Source organism: Anomaloglossus baeobatrachus, chromosome 7 (genome assembly GCF_048569485.1).
Source record: "Anomaloglossus baeobatrachus isolate aAnoBae1 chromosome 7, aAnoBae1.hap1, whole genome shotgun sequence".
NCBI lineage: Eukaryota > Metazoa > Chordata > Amphibia > Anura > Aromobatidae > Anomaloglossus > Anomaloglossus baeobatrachus.
In genome coordinates, this window is record NC_134359.1 from 95,926,646 (window position 1) to 95,950,473 (window position 23,828).

Genomic DNA, 23,828 nt, shown 5'->3' on the forward strand with positions numbered 1-23,828 from the left:
AGCACACTGTGCAGGGCTGGCTATATACATACATACAGCACACTGTGCAGGGCTGGCTATATACATACATACAGCACACTGTGCAGGGCTGGCTATACATACATAGATAGATAGATACAGCACACTGTGCAGGGCTGGCTATATACATACATACAGCACACTGTGCAGGGCTGGCTATATACATACATACAGCACACTGTGCAGGGCTGGCTATATACATACATACAGCACACTGTGCAGGGCTGGCTATATACATACATACAGCACACTGTGCAGGGCTGGCTATATACATACATACAGCACACTGTGCAGGGCTGGCTATATACATACATAGATAGATAGATACAGCACACTGTGCAGGGCTGGCTATATACATACATACAGCACACTGTGCAGGGCAGACACATCTATCACTCGCTCGTACACTTTCTTTATGATAAATGGAGAGCACGTGACTCCCCTGCGGCCCTTGCCGGCTTTCGGAGTCCTCCCACACATGTGACTGGTCACATGGCCGTGACGTCACCAAAGGTCCTTTTGCTTCTTAGGATTTAGCTTTTACCGAAAGAAGATGGCGTCGTTGGTGCAGAAGTGAGGCGCGGGCCGGCTTCACACAGACTCAGTGCAGCCGCTGGTGAAGCGGAACGTGACGGAGCCGGCAGCTGATCCCCGGAGCAGAGGCTGAGGGCAGGTGACAGTGCCGGTACATACTGAGTGCTCAGCCTCCTGTGGATGTGAAGCTGTCATGTCTGCTATATTAGGGCTGGTGCCCCCTGTACTGCCCCGTGCTTGGTGCAGTGATACATGGTGGTCGCTCCTCTGTGTTGGCAGCCACAGGGGGCGCTGTGCTGTCTGCTGTAAGCTGTCAGTGATGAGGCGGCAGTGGCCGGGACAGATTGTCCCGTGTGCCGGGGCCAGTGTACCTCACAGTCACCATGTCTCAGCTGGGTTGTATGCCAACCTGTACATACAGACTCTGGTCACATGGTGTCTCATTATCGCCACCAGGATCATAGGTTGTCGCAAGTAATTAGGATTTTTGGCCACAGGTCTGGCCAACTGTAGGGGCGGCTGTGGGCTGCGTCCCCCCCTTGACTAGGGGCGGCTGTGGGCTGCGTCCCCCCCCTTGACTAGGGGCGGCTGTGGGCTGCGTCCCCCCCCTTGACTAGGGGCGGCTGTGGGCTGCGTCCCCCCCCTTGACTAGGGGCGGCTGTGGGCTGCGTCCCCCCCCTTGACTAGGGGCGGCTGTGGGCTGCGTCCCCCCCCTTGACTAGGGGCGGCTGTGGGCTGCGTCCCCCCCCTTGACTAGGGGCGGCTGTGGGCTGCGTCCCCCCCTTGACTAGGGGCGGCTGTGGGCTGCGTCCCCCCCCTTGACTAGGGGCGGCTGTGGGCTGCGTCCCCCCTTGACTAGGGGCGGCTGTGGGCTGCGTCCCCCCCCTTGACTAGGGGCGGCTGTGGGCTGCGTCCCCCCCCTTGACTAGGGGCGGCTGTGGGCTGCGTCCCCCCCTTGACTAGGGGCGGCTGTGGGCTGCGTCCCCCCCCTTGACTAGGGGCGGCTGTGGGCTGCGTCCCCCCCTTGACTAGGGGCGGCTGTGGGCTGCGTCCCCCCCCTTGACTAGGGGCGGCTGTGGGCTGCGTCCCCCCCTTGACTAGGGGCGGCTGTGGGCTGCGTCCCCCCCCTTGACTAGGGGCGGCTGTGGGCTGCGTCCCCCCCCTTGACTAGGGGCGGCTGTGGGCTGCGTCCCCCCCCTTGACTAGGGGCGGCTGTGGGCTGCGTCCCCCCTTGACTAGGGGCGGCTGTGGGCTGCGTCCCCCCCCTTGACTAGGGGCGGCTGTGGGCTGCGTCCCCCCCCTTGACTAGGGGCGGCTGTGGGCTGCGTCCCCCCCTTGACTAGGGGCGGCTGTGGGCTGCGTCCCCCCCCTTGACTAGGGGCGGCTGTGGGCTGCGTCCCCCCCCTTGACTAGGGGCGGCTGTGGGCTGCGTCCCCCCCTTGACTAGGGGCGGCTGTGGGCTGCGTCCCCCCCTTGACTAGGGGAGGCTGTGGGCTGCGTCCCCCCCTTGACTAGGGGAGGCTGTGGGCTGCGTCCCCCCCTTGACTAGGGGCGGCTGTGGGCTGCGTCCCCCCCCCCCCTTGACTAGGGGCGGCTGTGGGCTGCGTCCCCCCCCCCCCTTGACTAGGGGCGGCTGTGGGCTGCGTCCCCCCCCCCCTTGACTAGGGGCGGCTGTGGGCTGCGTCCCCCCCTTTGACTAGGGGCGGCTGTGGGCTGCGTCCCCCCCCCCCCCCCCCGCCTTGACTAGGGGCGGCCGTGGGCTGCGGGCGCCTTTTCCAGAAAATGCTTGGTCAACCAAAAGCTATTCCTAAAAAAAGAAAACAAAATACACCTGCGCTATTGGCTCCCCTGAACATGTGAGTGATCTCATTTTGGACGGTGGAATAGGCCGCTTGTCTGCCTTGGGATTTTAGCACAATGGATCCTTAGTTCCCGACCACCCAACACATGTTCCATCGGAAGGAGAGTTGCGGGGACAGATACGTGGCCAGTAGCAGGCTTCCAGGAAGAAAGTCGTGGGCATAAACTTTATACAAGTTTCTCAAGACCTTACACGAGGCCTGGCTTCTTATTACAAACTACCCTGTAATGTGGTTGTTTCTGACGGTGATACTGCTGGGAAGATTCCCTGTGAGGGAACTGTGAGTAGAGCTGAGTGATGCTTTCACCTCCCCCCCCCCCCCCCCCAACAGAGTTCGGTGTTCGTATGCAGATCACTTGCGTGAGCGTCGCTGTGCTCGGGTGCACTCTGTGCTCGGGTGCACTCTGTGCTCGGGTGCACTCTGTGCTCGGCTCAGTGTGAGCCGCTTGCACTGTTTGAACTGCTCGTATTGGGGTAACGGCAGTGTGATCGGCGTTGGGAGGTGTTGATGGCGTTCAGGTGAAGTCTACATCCCGAACAGAACTTTACCTAAATTCCATCTGAACCTGCCAAACCAAACTTCCATGGGTTCGCTCATGTCTAGCTGTGGGCCTAGTATACATCCATCCTCTACCTCTGATCACAGAGTATCACGAGAATTATTGCTATTTTTCGCACTGACATTTTTGTGCTGATCGGGAATGGTTGTTGTACAATACAGCCCCATGCAACGTGTCTTCAATTATTTAAAGGGCTATTCTCATGTTATTAAAATGTTTTAGACAGCATAAAATAACTAAGATTGCAATTCTTTCTTCCTATTGCCATTCTCTTGTGAGCATTTTGGAAACCAGCTGTAGACTGGCATAGCTGTAGCTGGTTTCTAAGATGATGGGCTATTAGAGCATGGCCAACAATGCAGAATGGTTACATTCCAGGAGGGTAATGTCCTCCTAAGGTCCCAGCCACTTCTTTCCTTCCCTTGATGTCTACACTACAGATTGAGGTTCACCATGCCCCCCCCCAGGTCCTTACAGGCTGATGTTACAAATCTTGCAAAATCACCCGCTAGCATCATCGGCTGCATTCAGAGCTGTTCTAATCAGGGCTCTCACTGTCTGGAGCAGTGTGCTTGTACAAATGCACTATATGTGTGGAAATATAGTGATAGCAGTGTAGACTGCAGGACAAACCACTGACAGCTGAATGTGAATGCAGAACGTCTGCTAAGCTTTATAGTTCTACGAATACTACAGCTCTGCTCGTCACCAGAACTGGCAATCAAGGAGAGCCTGACTAGCCAGAAATCAGGTGGTAATGAGACTGCAGAACTACGAAATGCTCAGGAGACAACTTCACAATGTTCCTTTTTTTTTTAAACATATTTTATTTGATGTCAGCAAGCACATATCATCAACAAGAGAACATGTTGTTACATTCCATAAAATGTCTCCGGATCGTGCAATGCTTCTGTTACATCATTTTCTTTTTCATTGTCACAACAATTTCATCTCCATAGAATTATGTTAACAATAATTTACTCTAACTTAACAACCTAACCTATTTGTTCCCTTCAGTTGGTCCTTTGGATGCTCCCTATCTTTAGTGTCCCTGCAGTGTCTTCCACACAATACCAAGCCGTGTGTTCAAGTGCTTTAATTAACTGGGTGATTTCCGTCTGTGTGAAGCTTTGCTCAATAAATGTTCTCCACTTTTTGAAGAATCTTTTAGTGGACTTCTCCTTATGTTTCTCCGAATCCAGTTTGTCGTACATCATTATTGTTTTTAGGGTATCAACTATTTCTGTATTTCTCGGTGTCTGTCTTATCAGCCAATTCCTAAGTAGGCATTTCTTGACTACCAGCAATACTACGTGTATTACACCTGGAATGTGAGCACTTGCTCTGTCAGTTTCCGTAGGGGCTTCTATACAGTGAAACAAACAGGCCTGAGGGGTGACGGGTATAACTACTTTCCAAATCCTCAATATGTACGCCACCGCTTCCTCCCATACCCCCCTCACCTGTGGGCATTCCCATATGCAGTGAAACAGTTTTGCTTTATGGAGTCCACATTTAGGGCAATGGTCCAAGAAATGCACTGGTGAGCTGCTATGTGGTATATTAAAGGCGTATGTTGCGTTGTGTACTAGCTTAAATTGCATCTCCCTCCATTGTTCGTTTATCATTACTTTCTTAACAGATTCCAACCCCCTTAGAATTTCATCATAGATGTCCGGATCGCCCAGAGCCGTCTCCCAGGTTTTAAATATTTGCTCTTTCCAGGGGCCCTGTACTTGATCTCTCAATCGTTGGTATATGATCGAAAGGGATTCATGTCCCGCTCCCTGACCAATCAATACATCAAAACTCCCCTTCTTCTCAGCCTTCCCGACCTCTTTTACCACTGATGTGTAATGTGTTGTTATTTGTAAATATTGTAGGTAATGGAGATTTTCCATGTTAAATTTTCCCGATACCTCCGCCCAGCTCAGGACTCTCCCCTCCTCTGTTTTCAGTAAATCACCCAACCTCCGTACCCCCCTCTGCTTCCATCCTTGAAATAATTTTCGAGACCCTTGAGTAAAATTTGGATCCTCCCACAACGGGGTAAATTTTGAAAGACAATAAGGGAGTCTATACAGTTTTCTCAGTGCTCCCCAGGCCCCCACCGTGTCCTTTATGAAACAGCTCTGTTTCACGTACGTTGGTATTTTATCTAGCTTCATATGTAATACCGCTACAGTTAAAAGGGCTTGTTAGCGCCCTCTCCAGCTGAACGTTAGAAAAGAAGCTTGTCCCATTGATCCAGTCTTTTATATGTCTGGCAAGCGCCGCTAAGTTGTACAATCTAATCATGGGCATTTGTACCCCTCCGTCTTTTTCCTGTAGACACAGCTTTGAGTAGGCTACTCTTGGTCTCTTTCCCTGCCATAAAAATTTTACAAACGCTTTTTGCAACTTGTTGATATCGGTGTGTTTCAGCAGTAAGGGAATAGTTTGTAGAGGATAGAGCAAGCGGGAGAAACTGATCATCTTTATCAGATGTGCTCTGCCAAACAGGGACAGGGAAAGATCTTTCCACCTGTCTAGCTCTTTAGTTATTTTTTCAATTAGGTGTGGATAGTTAAGTCTATATAATGACATTGAGTCTCTGCCTATTATAATTCCTAAATAAGTGATGTAGTGGGGGGCTATGGCTACTTCTATTCCCTCACATTGCTTGTTTCCCAGGGGTGTCAAATATAGAATCTGACTTTTACTGATATTTATCCTGTAGCCTGAAAAGGAGCCAAAGTCCGCCAGTTTGTCTATTACCTTCTTCAGATGGTTGTCTGGGTCTGACATAAATAAAAGCATATCGTCTGCAAAGCAGGTTAGTTTTATCTCACTATTCCCCACCTTGATTCCTGAGAAATCTTCTGATTTTATTAAGTATTGGGCTAGTGGTTCAAGGGCCAAGTGAAACCGAAGAGGGGACAGGGGGCGCCCCTGCCTAGTCCCCTTCTGTAGCTGAAAAGATTTTGACAGAAAGCCCATTGTGGAAATTCTAGCTTCAGGCGTAGCGTAAAGTGCCTCCATATAGTTCCAAAAAGTACCCATTATGCCAAATTTATCTAATACTAGCCTTAACCAATGCCAATTTACATTGTCAAAGGCCTTTTCCGCGTCTAAGGCCAATAACGCAGGGTTCCCCTTTATCAGGCCCGGTCTTTTTGTTCCATCTAGTACCGCCAACACTGTGCGAATGTTGAATACTGCTGACCTATTTTTAATGAATCCCACTTGATGTGGTCCTACTATCGATGGGAGGACCAATGCTAGCCGGTCTGCCAGGATTTTAGAGATTATTTTAATGTCTTGATTTATCAGCGATATGCGCCTGTATGATGAAGGGTCCGAGGGGTCTTTTCCTTGTTTGTGTATTACCTTTATATACGCCATATGGCCAGACTGTAGTAGAATTTTATTTTGGAGAGTGTAATTGAAAACTTTTACTAAAGTGGGCATAACATCTTCCTGTAGTATTTTATAAAATTCCCCCGTCATTCCATCGGGGCCTGGGGCCTTGTTATTTTTAAGGTTTTTCACAACTATTCTCACTTCCTCCTCGTTTATTGGGGCATTTAACATTTCCCTGTCCGATTCCGTAATTGTGGGTAATGACAGATTGTTTAGGAACATGCCTCCTTCTGTGTCATTTGCTGGCCCTTGTTCATATAGTTTTTTTGTAGAATTCTCCAAATATGTCATTGACTTTCTTTGGGTCATTGTGACTAGCCCCAGATGGGTCCCTCAAATGAGTTATGGATGTTAACCCCTTAACGACCCATGACGTACTGAATACGTCATGGATCGTGTGCCGGTAAGCCCCGCCCCCTGCCGCCGGTCGGCGGCGGCGAGACGCGCACATATCAGCTGTTATCAACAGCTGATATGTGTGCCTGCTAGCCGCGGGTGGAATCGCTTCCACCTGCGGCCTTTAACCCCTTACATTTCACTGCCAAAGTCTTGGCAGCGATATGTATATGGGCGCCGCCATGACAGTGACTTACCCCGCCCCCGCCGGAAGTCACGTGACATGATCACGTGACTTTCGGCGGTTGCCATGGTAGCACAGGGTCATGTGATGACGCCTGTGGCTAACATGAGTCACTTCCTCTCAATGCCGGAATACAGCCGGCATTGAAAGTGAAGCAGCAAATCTGCAGTTCTCAGCTCTGTAGCTGAGATCTGCAGATAGTGCAGAGCGATCGGATTGCTGATCGCAATAGCCCCCTAGGGGGACTAGTAAAATAAAAAAAAAAGTAAAAAAAAAAGTTTTAAAAAATTAAAAAAAAATAAAAAAACCTAAAAGTTCAAATCACCCCCCTTTCACCCCATTGAAAATTAAAGGGTTAAAAAAATAAAAAATACACACATATTTGGTATCGCCACGTTCAGAAATGCCTGATCTATCAAAATATAAAATCAATGAATCTGATCAGTAAACGGCGTAGCGGCAAAAAAATTCCAAACGCCAAAATTACGTTTTTTGGTCGCCGCAAAATGCAATAACAGGCGATCAAAACGTAGCATCTGTGCAAAAATGGTACCGTTAAGAACGTCAGGTCGAGACGCAAAAAATAAGCCATCACTGAGCCTCAGATCCTGAAAAATGAGAACGCTACGGGTTTTGGAAAATGGCGCAAAACGTGCGCCACGTTTTTCGGACAAGCTTGTGAATTTTTTTTAACCCCTTAGATACAAGTAAACCTACACATGTTTGGTGTCTATAAACTCGCACCGACCTGAGGCATCACATCCACACATCAGTTATACCATATAGTGAACACGGTGAATAAAATATCCCAAAAACTATTGTACAATCCCACTTTTTTTGCAATTTTTCCACACTTGGAATTTTTTTGCTGTTCTCCAGTACACTATATGGTAAACCTTATGGTTTCATTTAAAAGTACAACGCGTCCCGCAAAAAACAAGCCCTCATATGGCAAGATTGATGGAAAAATAAAAAAGTTACGCCTCTCGGAAGAAGGGGAGCAAAAAACAAAAACGCAAAAACGGAAAGTGCCCGGGGGCTGAAGGGGTTAAAGGAGTTATTCCCTTTGCCATTCGTGCCAGAAGCGAGCCTGCCTTGTTCCCGAATCTAAAATAATGTGATGCAATTCTCTGGCCCCTCATCCTCTCTGCCCTGTCCACCCACAAGTCAAATTCTGCTTTCTCTTTCATCCACTTGTTCCTAACAATGTTCCTTTAAGGCTCGGTTCATATCTCCATTGGCACATTGTTTGTCTGTTCCTCTATGGGGGTCCATTACATGATTTTTTTTTTTTTTTTATAATGGAAGAAAAATTTCTGCCTGCCAAACTTCACTTTTTTTTTTTTGTTCTAAAATCTGATTTAGAACGATACCCAGAATAATAATCATCATAATAGTCATCAATATGGGTTCCATTTACATCATTACGTAATGCCACACACACAAATTGGGTTTGTTCCTATAAACAGAAAGCAGAAAAGCATATGACTGACCACTGCTTCATTCACAGGGTCAAATTAGTCTTGGCCAATAACAAAATTCAAATGCAATCTCCCCACTTTCTGAGTGCCAACTTGTGAATGCTCCCAGCACACAGTGGTTTTCCTGTATGTTTTGTTTTTTTTTAGTTTCCCTTTTGAAATGTACAGATCAATAAAACTAGGGCATGCTGTGATGAGTGGGCACTACCATGCTCGGGTGCTCAGTACTCGTAACTAGTGATGACGCTCGGAACTTGTAACTAGTGATGAGCGAGCACTACCATGCGCAGGTGCTCGGTACCCGTACCTAGTCATGAGCAAGCACTACCATGCTCGGGTGCTCAGTACTCGTACCTAGTGATGAGCGGGCACTACCATGCTCGGGTGCTCAGTACTGGTAACTAGTGATGAGCGGGCACTACCATGCTCCTATGCCCAGATCTCATAACAAGCAGTTGGATGTTCAGATGGACACGACTCGAGCACCCAAGTATAATGGAAGTCAATGGGGGGACTCAAGCATTTTTCCAGGAAATCTGGAAAAATGCTCAAGTCCCCCATTGACGTCCATTATACTTGGGTGCTCGAGTCGTGTCCATCTGAACATCCAACTGCTTGTTATGAGATCTGGGCATAGGAGCATGGTAGTGCCCGCTCATCACTAGTTACCAGTACTGAGCACCCGAGCATGGTAGTGCCCGCTCATCACTAGTTATTACGTATGTCCTACAGGATTGGTGGATTTTAGATAGTTTCCTGTGATGCACTCATTGCCGTGTTTTCTTGGCAACAGGTCTTTTGTTTGTGTATTACATTTGCAAACTTGTTTTATTCTTTTTTTTTTTTTTTTTGGACAACTTATCCATAATTCACATGCAGCCAAAAGTTTTACAGGCTGATTAGAAAGCAGTAATTAATCATTGATTGTTACTGATCCACGTCTGCAGCCCATAATTCTGCAGTGACCACAGCAGCTGCAGTCACTGAGGACAGCAAAATGATAAATAGTCACAAGTCCATACAAAAGAGGAGAAAAATCTCAAACATTGTAAATTAATGTCTTATTTTTGTGGCGTGTCGGGGATTGTCTGGACGGCTGACAGCCATGTCTCATATCCGGTAGTTGTTTCAAGGTCTTTAGCACTTCTGATGTTCTCGGTGTATATCGGTGACCTCAAGTTGCGGCCTCTGTTAGCAGCCTGGCAGAACATTCATTACAGAGCAGCGGCGTGACCATGCTGCTGGTCCAAGCTGCCTCTCCTAGACTCTATCAGCACAGGATGACTGTTCAAACCAAGCACAGGCGGTTGGGCATCATGGCGCAGCTAAATGTTCACCAGCACCTTCACTTGTGCTTGTTTTCCCTCCATCTTCACTCTCTCTTCTTCAGTGATTCACAGCTCTGGCTTCATAGCCCCAGAAAAGGATGGAAAACAAGCAGGTGGGAAGGTGCACGTTAGCCCCGTCATGATGCACCGAGTGCGTGTGCTTGGTTTGAACAGTCATCATTTGCTGGCAGGAAGCCGAAAAGAAGTGACAAACCTGTTAATACCTTAAAGGGAATCTGTCAGGCGATTTCATACTGACATTTCAGAGAAGACAGAGTATTTAGCTGGGAATTGTAAGAAGAGTCACGGCAGCGTCTCATGAGGTTTCTCCCTATTTGTGCATTATTACTCTTTAGGCTGGGGCTATACTGTGACGTGTTACACAACAGCAATTCTCAGATACGTTGTGCAACCCAAAAAAACATTTGTGCTGCTTGTTGTTACCTTACTATTTTAGAGCTGTGATTTTACAAGTTGCAAGTCACTCGCAGCCAGAGACAGAAAATCCAATTTAAAGAGATAGGAGGATTCTGTGTTGCAGGCATGGGAGATGACAGATCACAATATAATGTGAAAATCATCAGATGTGATTTCACAATTCCATCGGACTCGCTGCCTTGTGCGCACGTTGCGTTTTTTGGTGCAGTTTTGGTACAGTTTGTTACCCAAACCTGCATGTCTATCTTTATACAAGCACAGTCAATGAGAATCCTGAAATGCTGTGCGCACGTTGCTTCTTTTTGGTTTTTTTTATTTCAGTTTTGGGTGCAGAAAAAAGCAGCATGACAGTTGTTGGTGCGTTCGATTTTTTTTTTTTTTTTTTTTTTTCTCTTTATTTTTATTTTTTTTCACCCTTTAAGCCAATGATTTCACAAAACAAAAATACATGACACAAACAATGCCCCGAAAACTCATTCAATTTTTGGTGCGTTTTTCTGCCATACGGTGCAGTTTTTTCTGCAGAACATCTCTGCAGCAAAAAAACCCAACGTGCGCACATGTTCACACAGGGCGTTTTATTAGGTTTTTTTTTTTTTCTGCAGCAAAACCTTATCTTTTGCCAGGAAATAACTTGAGCTTTTGCCGCGGTTTTGCACTTCCTTATTGATTTGTATAAGTGAAAAGCTGCGGCAAAATGGCGGTGAAAAGAATTTGCATGCTCATTCTTTCAAAAACGGAGCAAAAACCAAGGTGAAAACAGTCAGAGGAAAAAACGCAGGTGTTTGTGTGTACACATGTGCATGAGATTTCTGGAATCTGATAGGTTTTGCTGGGATTGTGAAGTCAGAGTTTAATTAGCATGGAGTTGCAAAAAAACAGGGCAAAAACCAGGCTAAAAAAAATGCAGCAATAACATCCTGTGTGAACATAGCCTGAGATTTGCAGCTTTCACTGTGTAGGTTAAAAATCACGATACTTTTCCACCATTAGTTGTACAGGATTATTAGGCTGAAGGTATATTTAAGAATTGTAAGCAGATTATGTGAAAGATTTTTTTTTCGAAGATGAAAGTAACGTGATTCTCTTACGTTGTAGGTGAAAATAAAGCGGGATGTTGACGCTGGCAAGCAAGCTAAAGCGGGACGATGGCATGAAAGGGAGCAGGGCATCCAGCACAGCCTCTGACTCCACGCGCAGGGTATCCGTCCGAGACAGATTACTGGTTAAAGGTAATGCCTTCTTTTTAATTAAAATAAATAAATAAATAAAAATATATTGCTATTTAAAAAAAAAAAAAATGTAAAAAAAATCCTTCCTCAGTTGTAAGGCTAGTTTCACACTTGCGTTGTTTTCCTTCAGTTGCAATCCGCCGTTTTGGAAAACAGCAGAATCCATAACGGATTCCGCTGCTTCCCATAGACTTGTATGGACGACGGATTGCGACTGATGGACCTGCGTTGCTTCCGCTGGCCGACGCTGCGTTGCTTTCGCCGGGTGGAAGCATGAACGGGTCAGAGCTTGAACCCAAGTTTTTAAAAATAGTTCAAATTGCAAAGTGCTGGTAAAAATAAGAATGATTTTAATTCTGTAGCGTACAAATGGTTGCCTAAGCTACCGACCACTCCGTGGTTTCAGAATGGTCGGTTACCTAGGTAACGAGTGCACTTGTAGGCTCTGTACTTTAGATCCTATTTATGTCCCTCTCGAGCAGATCCAGCGCGTCTGTAAACGTTATACTGAACAAAAATATAAATGCATCACTTGAGTTTTTGATCCCATTTTTCATAAGATTACCTCAAAGATCTAAGACTTTTTCTATGTCCACAAAAGGCCTTTGTCTTTCAAATATTGTTCACAATTTTGTCTAAGTGCTCATTCACATGACCGTTCCATCTGTCCTGGTCAGTTTCTATTTTTTTGCAGACCTACTGACAGGACCATCTTTTCAGTGTCTTTTGTGTAGGATCGGATGGCACATAGAAGCCCTTCCGTGTGCATCCGATTTTACAAAAAACACATTGGATGCCGAATGTCCGCTCCGTTATTATGGAACATGGCCTATTCTGTTCCGTAATAACGGACCGTGACTCAATACAAGTCAATGGGCCCGCAAAATCCCCGGAAGCCACACAATAGAACATCCGTGGGACTTCTGTCGGGTGCCCCTGCACTCTGTGTCCAGCCCCGCGACTGCTCGCGCTGCAGTGCGTCAGCATCTGCCCACAGGGTCAGCATATGCCCGCACTGCAGTGCGAGCAGCCACGGGAAAGATGAGCGTTGCCATCAGGAGGGTAGGTGAGATCATTACATGCTGTGACAATATCCTGCACTCCTGACGTCAGCACTTGTCACTGACTTCTATGCCCACCGCTTTCTCACATCACCTCTCGCGGGTGGCCCGAGACTGTCATTAGCGGTGACGTCACGGGCCACTCGCAAGAAGTGATCTGAGAACGTAGCGGGCATAGAAGTCAGTGACCAGCGCTGACGTCAGGAGTGCAGCGGCTTACATCACCGCAGGTAATGTAATGTAACTAGCTATCCTCCTGAAGTCAGTGCTGGTCATGCCCTGCAGTGACCTGGGCTGACCTCATGTTAGCTCAGGTCACTGCATTGCTCTCCCAGCCAATCGGGAACATTCTGTTCTTCGTTGACTGGAACAGTGAGTATGGATCGTCGTGGGACCCCCTTATTGGATTACACCAGACCCGGATTTGATTGTTCTTTCCAATCCATTGGTGAAAGACGGAATGTGTTGGGGAGTGTTTTTTCAAATAATTTTTTGTTTATTTTTTATTACTGACTGGGTTTGTGATATCAGGTATCTGATAGACGCCTGACATCACTAACCCCAGGGCTTGATGTCAGGTGATATTACACAGCTGGTATCAACCCCATATATTACCTCGTTTGTCACCGCACCAGGGCAACGGGATGAGTTGGGGCGAAGCGCCAGGATTGGCACATCTATGCACCACTTCTGGGGCGGCTGCGGCCTGCTATTTTTAGGCTGAGGAGTGTCCAATAACTGTGGACCTCCCTAGTCTGAGAATACCAGACCACAGCTGTCCGCTTTACCTTGGCTGGTGATGCAATTTGGGGGGGACCCCATGTTTTTTGTTTTCAATTATTTATTTAATTTAAAATAACAGCATGAGATGCCCTCTGTTTTGGATTACCAGCCAAGATGAAGCTGCCAGCTGTGGTTTGCAGCTGTCTGCTTTTACCCTAGCTGGTTACAAAAGATAGGGGGGACCCCACGTCGTTTTTTTTAATTATTTTTTGGCTAAATACAAGGCTAAGCACCCTTTAGTGCCACATGAAAGGCACTAAAGGGTGCAAGATTACAAAATGCTGGGTAGTGGGACATTATATATGTCTTTCTCATCTATTTATCCCTCTAGGTATGCCTCTCTCTATTTATCCCTCTATCGCTTTCTCTCTATCTATCCATCGATCTATCTCTATATCTATCAATGTATTCATCTTTCTAGCTGCTTCTATTTTTTGCGGTCCGCAAAAAAACGGAAGACACACAGATGACACACGGACAGTATACGGAACGGATGTCACACGGATGCATCTGTGAATAAACCTGACTGTTTTTTGCTGACCGCAAAAATGGAATGGTCATGTGAATGTAGCCTAAGGCCTGTTTCACACACCAGTGAAAAACACATTTTTCTCTTACGTGTTAAAAATGTATGTCACTCCATGTGCTGTGATTCATGGCACGCGTATGTTCTCCATGTGTTATCCATGATCAGTGATAGCACATGTAGATCAGGCAATTATACTCACCTGTCCTCGCTCCTGCTGTCCATGGTGTAGATCTGTTCCACGATGCTGTCTCCGGCCGCCTCTGTTTGACCTCTGCAGCTACTTGCGGGTCGGCTGTGCAGTACATAACTGCATATGCATGAGAATTATTTTCCGTCCAGGAAGCAGGAGAGAGCAGCGGCTGAAGACAGCATCGCTGGAGACGGGTGAGTTTAAAAAGCTTTTTATTTTCAATGTATGTATTTCATGGGTCACACCACTGTGTGGTCAGTGGGACATCAGTGATGCGAGAAAGAAAACGGACATGTCTCCGTGCGGAAATCACGGATACGCGTGTACGCTGCACGGAGACACGGTCAGTGAAAAATCACTGATGTGTGTGCAGACCCATTGTTTTTAATGGGTTTGCGTATGTCTGTAATTCTGGTACGTATAAAAACTGTCACATTCGTACCAGAATCACTGACGTGTGAAAGAGGCCTAAGGCTGGAGTCACATTTGCCATTGATCCTTGTGTAACTTATGCGAGGCTCGCAGTGCATCACCCGACACGACAGTTGCTTTCTGAACAGGAGCGGGTCAGCTTCATGTATTTCTATGCAGCTCAGACGTTCCTGTCCAGAGAATAGCAGGCCGTGGTGAGTGATGCAATGTGAAACTCACGTGAGTCAATCCCAAGTATGACTCCAGCCTAAATCTGTATTAGGCTAGTTTCACACATCTGGCTTTTCGCTGGTTTGGCGGATGCGGTGCACGCCAGTACGGTATGATACAGTACAGTGGCAGCGCCACATCCTCCGGATCACATGCTCCGGTCACATGACAGCATGTGACCGGCACTTGTTGCGCGCTGCCATTGTACTCTATCATACTGTACTTGTGTGCGCCACATCCGCCAAACCGGCGAAAAGCCAGATGTGTGAAACTGTCCTTACTGAGCACTTCTCCTTTGCCAAGATAATTTATCCTCCTCATAGGTGCGGCACATCAGTGTGCTGATTAGACAGCATGATTATTGCACATGTGTGCCTTAGGCTGGCCACAATAAAAGGACACTTCAAAAGTGTGCTGTTTATCACACAGCACAATGTCACAAGTTTTATTGGAGCGTGACTGCAGGAATGTCCACCAGAGCTGTTACCCATGAATTGAATGTTCATTGCTCTACCATTAGCACACCTGTACAATCATCATGCTGTGTATTCCACATCTTGATGTGTCACACCTGTGAGGTGGATGAATCTCAGCAAAGGAGAAATGCTCACTAAGGCTATGTGTCCACGCTGCGGAAAAGGTGCGGATTTGCCGGGAAAGTCGCGGATTTTCATGCAGAAAAATCCGCAGCAACATTCTACCGTGGACACATAGCCTAAGGCCCCTTTAAAAAGTCAGTGATTCTGGTACGTTTGTGCTTTGTTTTTCTACGTACCAGAATCACTGACATACGCAGACCCATTATAATGAATGGGTCTTCTCACACGTCAGTGATTTTTCACTGCACGTGTCTCCGTGCAGCGTACCCGCGTGTCTGTGATTGTCGCACGGAGACATGTCCATTTTTTTCTGGCATCACTGATGTCCCATGAACCACGCAGTGGTGTGATCCGTGAACCACGTGCCAGAAAAAAACGTGCATATAAAATAAAAATCATTTTTACTCAGCCGGCTCCAGTGGCGCTGTGTGCTGCCTGCTGCTTCTGAGCCGGCTCATTACTGTCGCGCATATTCATGATGCACGACACAGCCGACCCGGAAGCAGCTGCTGCGGGCGTCAGCGCCGGCCGGATGCTGCACCGCGGGAGCGTTCAGCACCATGGAGAGCGGGTGCGGGCACAGGTGAGTTAATCTCTATGTGCAATCACGGGCCACGGAGAACGGAGCCCGGATTGCACTTCGACATCCCATGTGTGCTGTGAATCACGGAACACGGAGGGACATGTGCGTGTTTTACACGTCAGTGAAGAACGTCTGTGTTTTTCACTGACGTGTGAAACGGGCCTTAACAGATTAAGGCAAATTCAGTGTTCAGCTCTTAAAAATAGGCGTAAAACCAAAAGTGTTGCATTTCTGTTTTTGTTCAGTGTATTTCCACTATTTATTTACAGACTAGTCAGAATCATTGTAAGAAGCATTTTGAAACCTGTCAGCCAGTACAGCGTGTTCCCCTCTGTGACTTTTGTCTTTGACATTTTTGATATCCCTCCTTGTGTATGCTAGCAGCCGGAGAAGGCTTTTTTCGGACCAGTGGTGCAGCCATACTGCTGCTCCGCACTGAAGATACAACATGAGAGAACAGTCTTTAAATCTGATGGGTTATTGGCAACTACTCCACCTTTTTTCTTTTTCCACCAATTTTAATAAATTGTAGTAAACCACTGTTTTTCTCCATACCCCTACATACAATAAGGCTTTTCTCCAACTGCATTAGGTACTTTTACCATATGCATATCGGGAGGATATATCCAACATTTGAGGGTTCTCATTCCCCCTTCAGAGGCCTTAGATATAACTTTTTTGCCTTTGTTGGTCCGGCATAAAAAATGACTGTGTGGCTAAGGCTTTAGGCCCTGTGCGCACGCTGCGGATTTACCGTGGATTTGCCTCAGAATTGCTGCAGAAAATGTGTCTAACATTGCTGCAGTCATTCCCCAGCAAATCCTATGGGTTTGAAAAAAAGAAATGGTGTGCGCACACTGCGTTATTATTTATACTCGCGGAGTTTCCGCTGAAGAATTAATGAGCATGTCACTTCTTTTCCGCAGGTACCTGCGGTTTTTGCCATAGATAATGGTAAAAAACCACGGGGACCAATTTGCTGAAAATCCGCGGCAAAAACGCGGATGCGGGATTCTTTTCGAGGGTACAGTTTTTTCTTAAGAAAAAGGCACCGTCTAGTGCACACATAGCCTCAAGAGGTTTTCAGAAGATGGTCAAATATTCCTATCCCTCCAAAAGTGGCCTCAACAGACCCCTGTCTACATGGAGAAGAGGGTGACCGGCTTCATTTTTTTTTCTATGGCATACAGTGTTTCGCTTCTTCAGCAGTCCTATAAATAATGAATGGAGCAGTTTTACACCGGCTCGACCTCCGCTCCATGTAGCTATGGCTCAGCATATCCCCCTCTTCTTAGGATCACTACAGCTTCTGGCACTTAAGCCCCCAGCAATCAGAAAGGTATCCTACAGTATATCTTACAGGTAATTTCCTTTTTAATGTAATTTTTTTTTTTTTATTTATTTAAACCTTAAATAAGACACTTGCACTTTTATAGTTTATGGTCAATGTTGTATGAATCTCCTCGACAAATTATAGAGCGATCCTCTGTCATTCACCCCCTCTGTGATTCCCAACTGGCAGGCAACCGTCCTTGTATCTGTAAACTATTACTGAGGAGAAGTATTTGATGAGAAATGATTAGATGGGCACTAGAAGAGCTACTGTCACAGTTGTCACGTTTGACACAGTCCTGTAGTTTACGGCTGTAGAAGGTCGCAGTGTTTGGCTACACAAGCTGATCTCTGACGTTTCCTTATTCTCTGCTTCGGGTTTATCCCTTTCTCTTTAGGACCCTGCGGGTTTCCTCATTTTTCCAGTTGTTAGTCTTTAGCACTTACTCTTGTGTCTTTAAATACCCTCATTCCCCCTTACTCTGTGATGATGATAGGTCTAATACCCTTAACAAGTCGGCTTGTATTCATCCGGGGAAACTTTGTTGTTGCAGTTACTGTCCCTTAGTCATCTGTAAAAAAAATTATTTGTTTTATTTTCCCAGGTGTGTATATTCCTGTGTCTTCTTTAGCACTTATTGGGGTTGACTAAGCGCTCATCCCATCCATTTTCTACCTATGGCCTATTTTGGCTCGGCACATAGGTGGGGAACCAATCTAGGTTGGTGAGGGAAGCCAGGGGCTAGCAGTAGGTTTGGTTAGGAGTCATAATCTTCCCCATTCCCTAGACACAGGGTTTCCTGTCCCGTGTGACCGCTATCCACCAATATCTAACATATGGGGTCTTTCTTATTTAAAAAGTAAGTGGTAAGTGCTGCCTCAAGCAGTTCTGCATTTGATGTGTGAGGCCATATGGCACCACAAACAAAATATAATATTTAGTGTAGGACTGCCCCATGGGATTTGCCGTGACGTTGGCGGGGTGGCTCAAAATATTGCAATGTTTTGCCAAAAATCTCTAATTTATCAACAAATACAGTATAGAAATCGTGCTGGCTCCTTCTCTTTGTGTCTTTATTTACCTTCTTTTTGAAGTAACTACCGTATTTTTCGGATTTTAAGACGCACCGGATCATAAGATACACCCTGGTTTTAGAGGAGGAAAATAGGAAAATAAAATTTTAAGTAAAAAATGTGATCATGACACACTGATATGGGGCGAAGATCTGCTACCTACACTGTTATGGGGGTAATGTCCCCAAATTCTCTGCTAAGGTACCCCATCCTGGTAATGATCCTCCTGCCTTGTATATGAACCCCATCTTGGTATGCCCTTATCCTGCTATATACCTGCATCCTGCTACAGTGCCTACAAGTAGTATTCAATCCCCTGCACATTTAGCAGGTTTGATAAGATGCAAATAAGTTAGAGCCTGCAAACTTCAAACAAGAGCAGGATTTAGTAACAGATGCATAAATCTTACAAACCAACAAGTTATGTTGCTCAGTTAACTTTTAATAAATTTTCAACATAAAAGTGTGGGTCAATTATTATTCAACCCCTAGGTTTAATATTTTGTGGAATAACCCCTGTTTGCAATTACAGCTAATAATCGTCTTTTATAAGACCTGATCAGGCCGGCACAGGTCTCTGGAGTTATCTTGGCCCACTCCTCCATGCAGATCTTCTCCAAGTTATCTAGGTTCTTTGGGTGTCTCATTTGGACTTAAATCTTGAGCTCCTTCCACAAGATTTCAATTGGGTTAAGGTCAGGAGACTGACTAGGCCACTGCAACACCTTGATTTTTTCCCTCTTGAACCAGGCCTTGGTTTTCTTGGCTGTGTGCTTTGGGTCGTTGTCTTGTTGGAAGATGAAATGACGACCCATCTTAAGATCCTTGATGGAGGAGCGGAGGTTCTTGGCCAAAATCTCCAGGTAGGCCGTGCTATCCATCTTCCCATGGATGCGGACCAGATGGCCAGGCCCCTTGGCTGAGAAACAGCTCCACAGCATGATGCTGCCACCACCATGCTTGACTGTAGGGATGGTATTCTTGGGGTCGTATGCAGTGCCATCCAGTCTCCAAACGTCACGTGTGTGGTTGGCACCAAAGATCTCGATCTTGGTCTCATCAGACCAGAGAACCTTGAACCAGTCTGTCTCAGAGTCCTCCAATTGATCATGAGAAAACTGTAGACGAGCCTTGACATGACGCTTTGAAAGTAAAGGTACCTTACGGGCTTGTCTGGAACGGAGACCATTGCGGTGGAGTACGTTACTTATGGTATTGACTGAAACCAATGTCCCCACTGCCATGAGATCTTCCCGGAGCTCCTTCCTTGTTGTCCTTGGGTTAGCCTTGACTCTTCGGACAAGCCTGGCCTCGGCACGGGTGGAAACTTTCAAAGGCTGTCCAGGCCGCGGAAGGCTAACAGTAGTTCCATAAGCCTTCCACTTCCGGATGATGCTCCCAACAATGGAGACAGGTAGGCCCAACTCCTTGGAAAGGGTTTTGTACCCCTTGCCAGCCTTGTGACCCTCCACGATCTTGTCTCTGATGGCCTTGGAATGCTCCTTTGTCTTTCCCATGTTGATCAAGTATGAGGCTGGAAAAAGAGATGATTAATCCAAACATGTGAAGCTCATTGTTCTTTGTGCCTGAAATACTTCTTAAGGCTCTGTGCGCACTAGACTGTTTTACCCGCGGATTTACCCGCGGATTTGCCGCGGAAATTTCTTGAGAAATGTCTGCAATCTTTGTGCAGACATTTCCCAGCAAATTCTATGAGAAAAAAAATTAGCTGTGCGCACTGTGCGGATTTTTCTCAAGAAATTTCCTTGAGAAGAATTTCTCGAGAAAATTTCTTGAGAAAATGAGCATGTCCATTATTTTCCGACGCTACCTTGACTCCATTCACTGTAATGTAATCGCGAAATTCCGGGGGTATACCGCATGTAGCAAATGATGTGCGGTATACCCCCGGTATAGCCGCGATTTACCTGCGGTAATGGTCATCGCTGCCTGCGGTTTTGCAGGAAGCGATGTCATTATGCCAGGAAGAGGAAGCGGAGCAGAGTAAACACACACGTCACATTCCCTGGACGCCGCACAGAAGCGCTTCCGTGTGACCTCCAGGTGCCCGTGCCGTTTGTGTCCCGCTCCAGCCTCGCGGCTGCCTCTACTGCAGGGTGTCAGTGTCTGCCCGCAGTGTCAGCAGCCTGTCACGCGGCAGCGCAGGCAGACACTGACACCCTGCAGTGCTGGGAGCCGCGGGGATGACGTTCGCTGCTGTCAGGAGGTGAGATCATTACCTGCTGTGACGATCTCCTGCCTCCTGACGTCACCGCGGTCACTGCTGTCTATGCCCGTCTCGCGAGCGGCCCGAGACTGTCACTAGCGGTGACGTCACGGGCTCTCGCGATACTTCTGACAACGCGGCGGGCATAGAAGTCAGTGACAGCGCTGACGTCAGCAGTACAGGAGATGATCACAGCAGGTAATGATCTCATCTATCCTCCTGGCAGCAGCGCTCGGCATCCCATGCAGTGACCTGGGCTATTGATGTTAGCTCAGGTCACTGCATTGCTCTCCCAGCCAATGTGGAACATTCTGTTCTTCATTGACTGGGACAGCGACTATGGTATGGATCGCCGTGCCCCTCCCCCCCCCCCCCCCTTATTGGATTACGCCGGACGTGTAATTGATCGTTCTTTTCAATAAATTGGTTAAAGAGGGAATGTATTGGGGAGTGTTTTTTCAAATAAAACTTTTTTTGTTGTCTATTTTTTATTTCTTACTGACTGGGTTGGTGATGTCGGGTATCTGATAGACGCCTGACCTCACCAACCCCAGGGCTTGATGCCAGGTGACATTACACATCTGGCATCAACCCCATATATTACCTCGTTTGCCAACGCACCAGGGCAACGGGATGAGTTGGGGCGAAGCGCTAGGATTGGCTCGTCTAATGGATGCGCCACTTCTGGGGCGGCTGCGGCCTGCTATTTTTAGGCTGGGGAGTGTCCAATAACAGTGGACCTTCCTAGTCTGAGAATACCAGACCACAGCTGTCCGCTTTACCTTGGCTGGTGATCCAATTTGGGGGGGACCCCACGTTTTTTGTTTTAAAATATTTAATGTAAAATAACAGCGTGGGGTGCCCTCTATTTTGGATTACCAGCCAAGGTGAAGCTGCCAGCTGTGGTTTGCAGGCTGCAGCCGTCTGCTTTACCCTAGCTGGCTACAAAAGATGGGGGGACCTCACGCCAGTTTTTTTTTTTTTTAATTATTTATTTATTTTATGGCTAAATACAAGGCTAAGCACCCTTTAGTGCCACATGAAAGTCACTAAAGGGTGCCAGCTTAGAATATGCAGGGGGGTGGGACATTATATAGGTCTTTCCCATCTATCTATCTATCTATCTATCTATCTATCTATCTATTCATCTATCCATCTTTCACTATATCCATTATCTGTCTATCGATTATCTATATTATTTATTGCAAAACCGCAGAGACCAACCTGCGGTAAATCCGCGGCAAATCCACATGCGTTTTTCCCACGGATTTTTCCGCAGGTGCGGAAATCTTCAACTCCCAGAAGTTTCTCAAGAAATTTTCTTGAGAAAATTCACATTTCTAGTGCGCACAGAGCCTAATACTTTAGGGGAACCAAACAGAATTCTGGTGGTTTGAGGGGTTGAATAATAAATGACCCTCTGAATAAACTTTTCACAATTTAAAAAAAAAATAATAAAAAAAGAAATAACATTCTTTTTTGCTGCAGTGCATTTCACACTTCCAGGCTGACCTACAGTCCAAATGTCACAATGCCTAGTTAATTCCGAATGTGTAAACCTGCTAAATCTGCAGGGGGTTGAATACTACTTGTAGGCACTGTATATACCGGCATCCTGCTATATACCCCCATCCTGTTATATGCCCCCTTCCATTCTGCTATATGCCCCCATCCATCCTGCTATATGCCCCCATCCATCCTGCTATATGCCCCCATCCATCCTGCTATATGCCCCCATCCATCCTGCTATATGCCCCCATCCATCCTGCTATATGCCCCCATCCATCCTGCTATATGCCCCCATCCATCCTGCTATGTGCCCCCATCCATCCTGCTATATGGCCCCATCCTGCTATATGGCATGTATCCTGTATCACACAAAAAATAAACGTTTATACTCGCCTTTCCTTGCTCCATGCAGCATCGCTCCTCCCCCTATCTGTGGCGGCAGCAGCACTGCTGACCTGTGTGGAGCCGTCACTGTTCCCTGCAGCATCGCTCGTCCTGCTGTCTGCTGGTCAGCTGACCTGCGTGACTAGCGGCGCGCACAGCGATGACGTCATCGCTGTGCTCACTGCTCGCTACACAGATCAGCTGGCCGGCAGACAGGAGGAGATTGCGGTGCTGCAGGGGAACAGTGACGGGTGAGTGTACTGATTCACTGCCCCCGGTGCTGACCTGTGTGGAGCCGTTCCCCTGCAGCATCGCGATATCCTCCTGTCTGCCGGCTGATGTGTGTGTGGAGAGCGCGCACAGGGATGACGTCATCTCTGTGCTCACCACTCGCTACACAGATCAGCCGTCAGAAAGGAGGAGATCGTGGTGCTGCAGGGATCAGTGGCCGGTGAGTATACCGTATTTATTCACTGCCCCCCGCGCATGATCACTCCAGGCTGTAGTTGCCAGGGGTGATCACGGCCGGCTGTTTAATATGCGTGCACCCCTGTCCATCATCCCGCCCACCTGTCAGCGCTGGCTTCAGCGCTGAGAGATGATGGGCGGGATGATGGGCGTGCATATGTAATGAGCGGGCCCCTGTGGTCACGGCAGGCGCTGCCGCAGCCTGCCGCAGCCTGATTGTGCCGCCGATGGCCCGCTCCACTGCTGCACCCTCATTCCCGGACGCAGCCCTATATTTAGACCATAAGACGCACCCCCCACTTTCCCTCAACATTTGGGGGGAAAAAGTGCGTCTTATGGTCCGAAAAATACGGTACTCATTTCTTTATCCAAAAGTAGTTAATAGACAGTTGTCTGTGTATTGTGCCCTTTCTCCTGTGCTGGCGCTGCAGGGTATAACGTCACATTATGGTGGTCCTGGTGGCAGGTCACTTGTGATCTGTCTCTTGTAGACGTTCATTGCTGTAGCGGGTCATGATTTTTTTTTTTCCTCGTCTTCGCTTATAATTGTGTGCTCTTAGCTTGTGTTACATTTCTTCTAGGAGCCCGTTTTCTCTGAAACCTCTAAATGGGTTGTTAGTCTTCACACTACACGTTTTCAGCTTTTGCTTGTGTGCACAAAGTTGAATTATTAAAGTTAAAAGGTGGCCATCTAGAGTTTCCTCCTGTGAGCGGGCTGACCTTGTTCAGGAGTATCCACTTTACATCTCTGCAATAAATAATATACACAACTCTGCCGAGCGCCGAGTCTTACAATGCGCCCGCTCAGCCCCCCGCGTTCACCTCCTTTAATATTGCATGCTTAAATTGTTCCATGCCCCGTCCACATTTTTTCCGTATTTACCTTGAATTTATAGTGTATATTAAAAAGCATAAGTGAGTCCAGGAGATGCGATACATCGGAGCCCCCGTGCATTGCTCTAGGGTTTAATATTCTGCTGGAACAGAAACAAATCTGCCTTGACTGGTGAAAA

The 23,828-nt window shown here is 47.2% G+C and overlaps 1 protein-coding gene across 2 annotated transcripts in view; it reads left to right on the top strand.

Moving 5' to 3' along the window:
- Positions 1 to 508: 508 nt before the first annotated feature.
- The window catches only part of UBE2F (ubiquitin conjugating enzyme E2 F (putative)), a 302,268-nt gene continuing 278,948 nt past the window's right edge, over positions 509 to 23,828 (top strand). Inside the window, exons 1-2 of one of the 2 annotated variants that reach the window (XM_075317487.1) lie at positions 509 to 703; positions 11,301 to 11,434. In XM_075317487.1, the coding sequence (XP_075173602.1) occupies positions 11,317 to 11,434 (118 nt within the window). In that variant the 5' untranslated portion in view covers positions 509 to 703; positions 11,301 to 11,316. The remainder of the gene's footprint in view (positions 704 to 11,300; positions 11,435 to 23,828) is intronic. The other variant, XM_075317488.1, reaches the window with a different exon arrangement.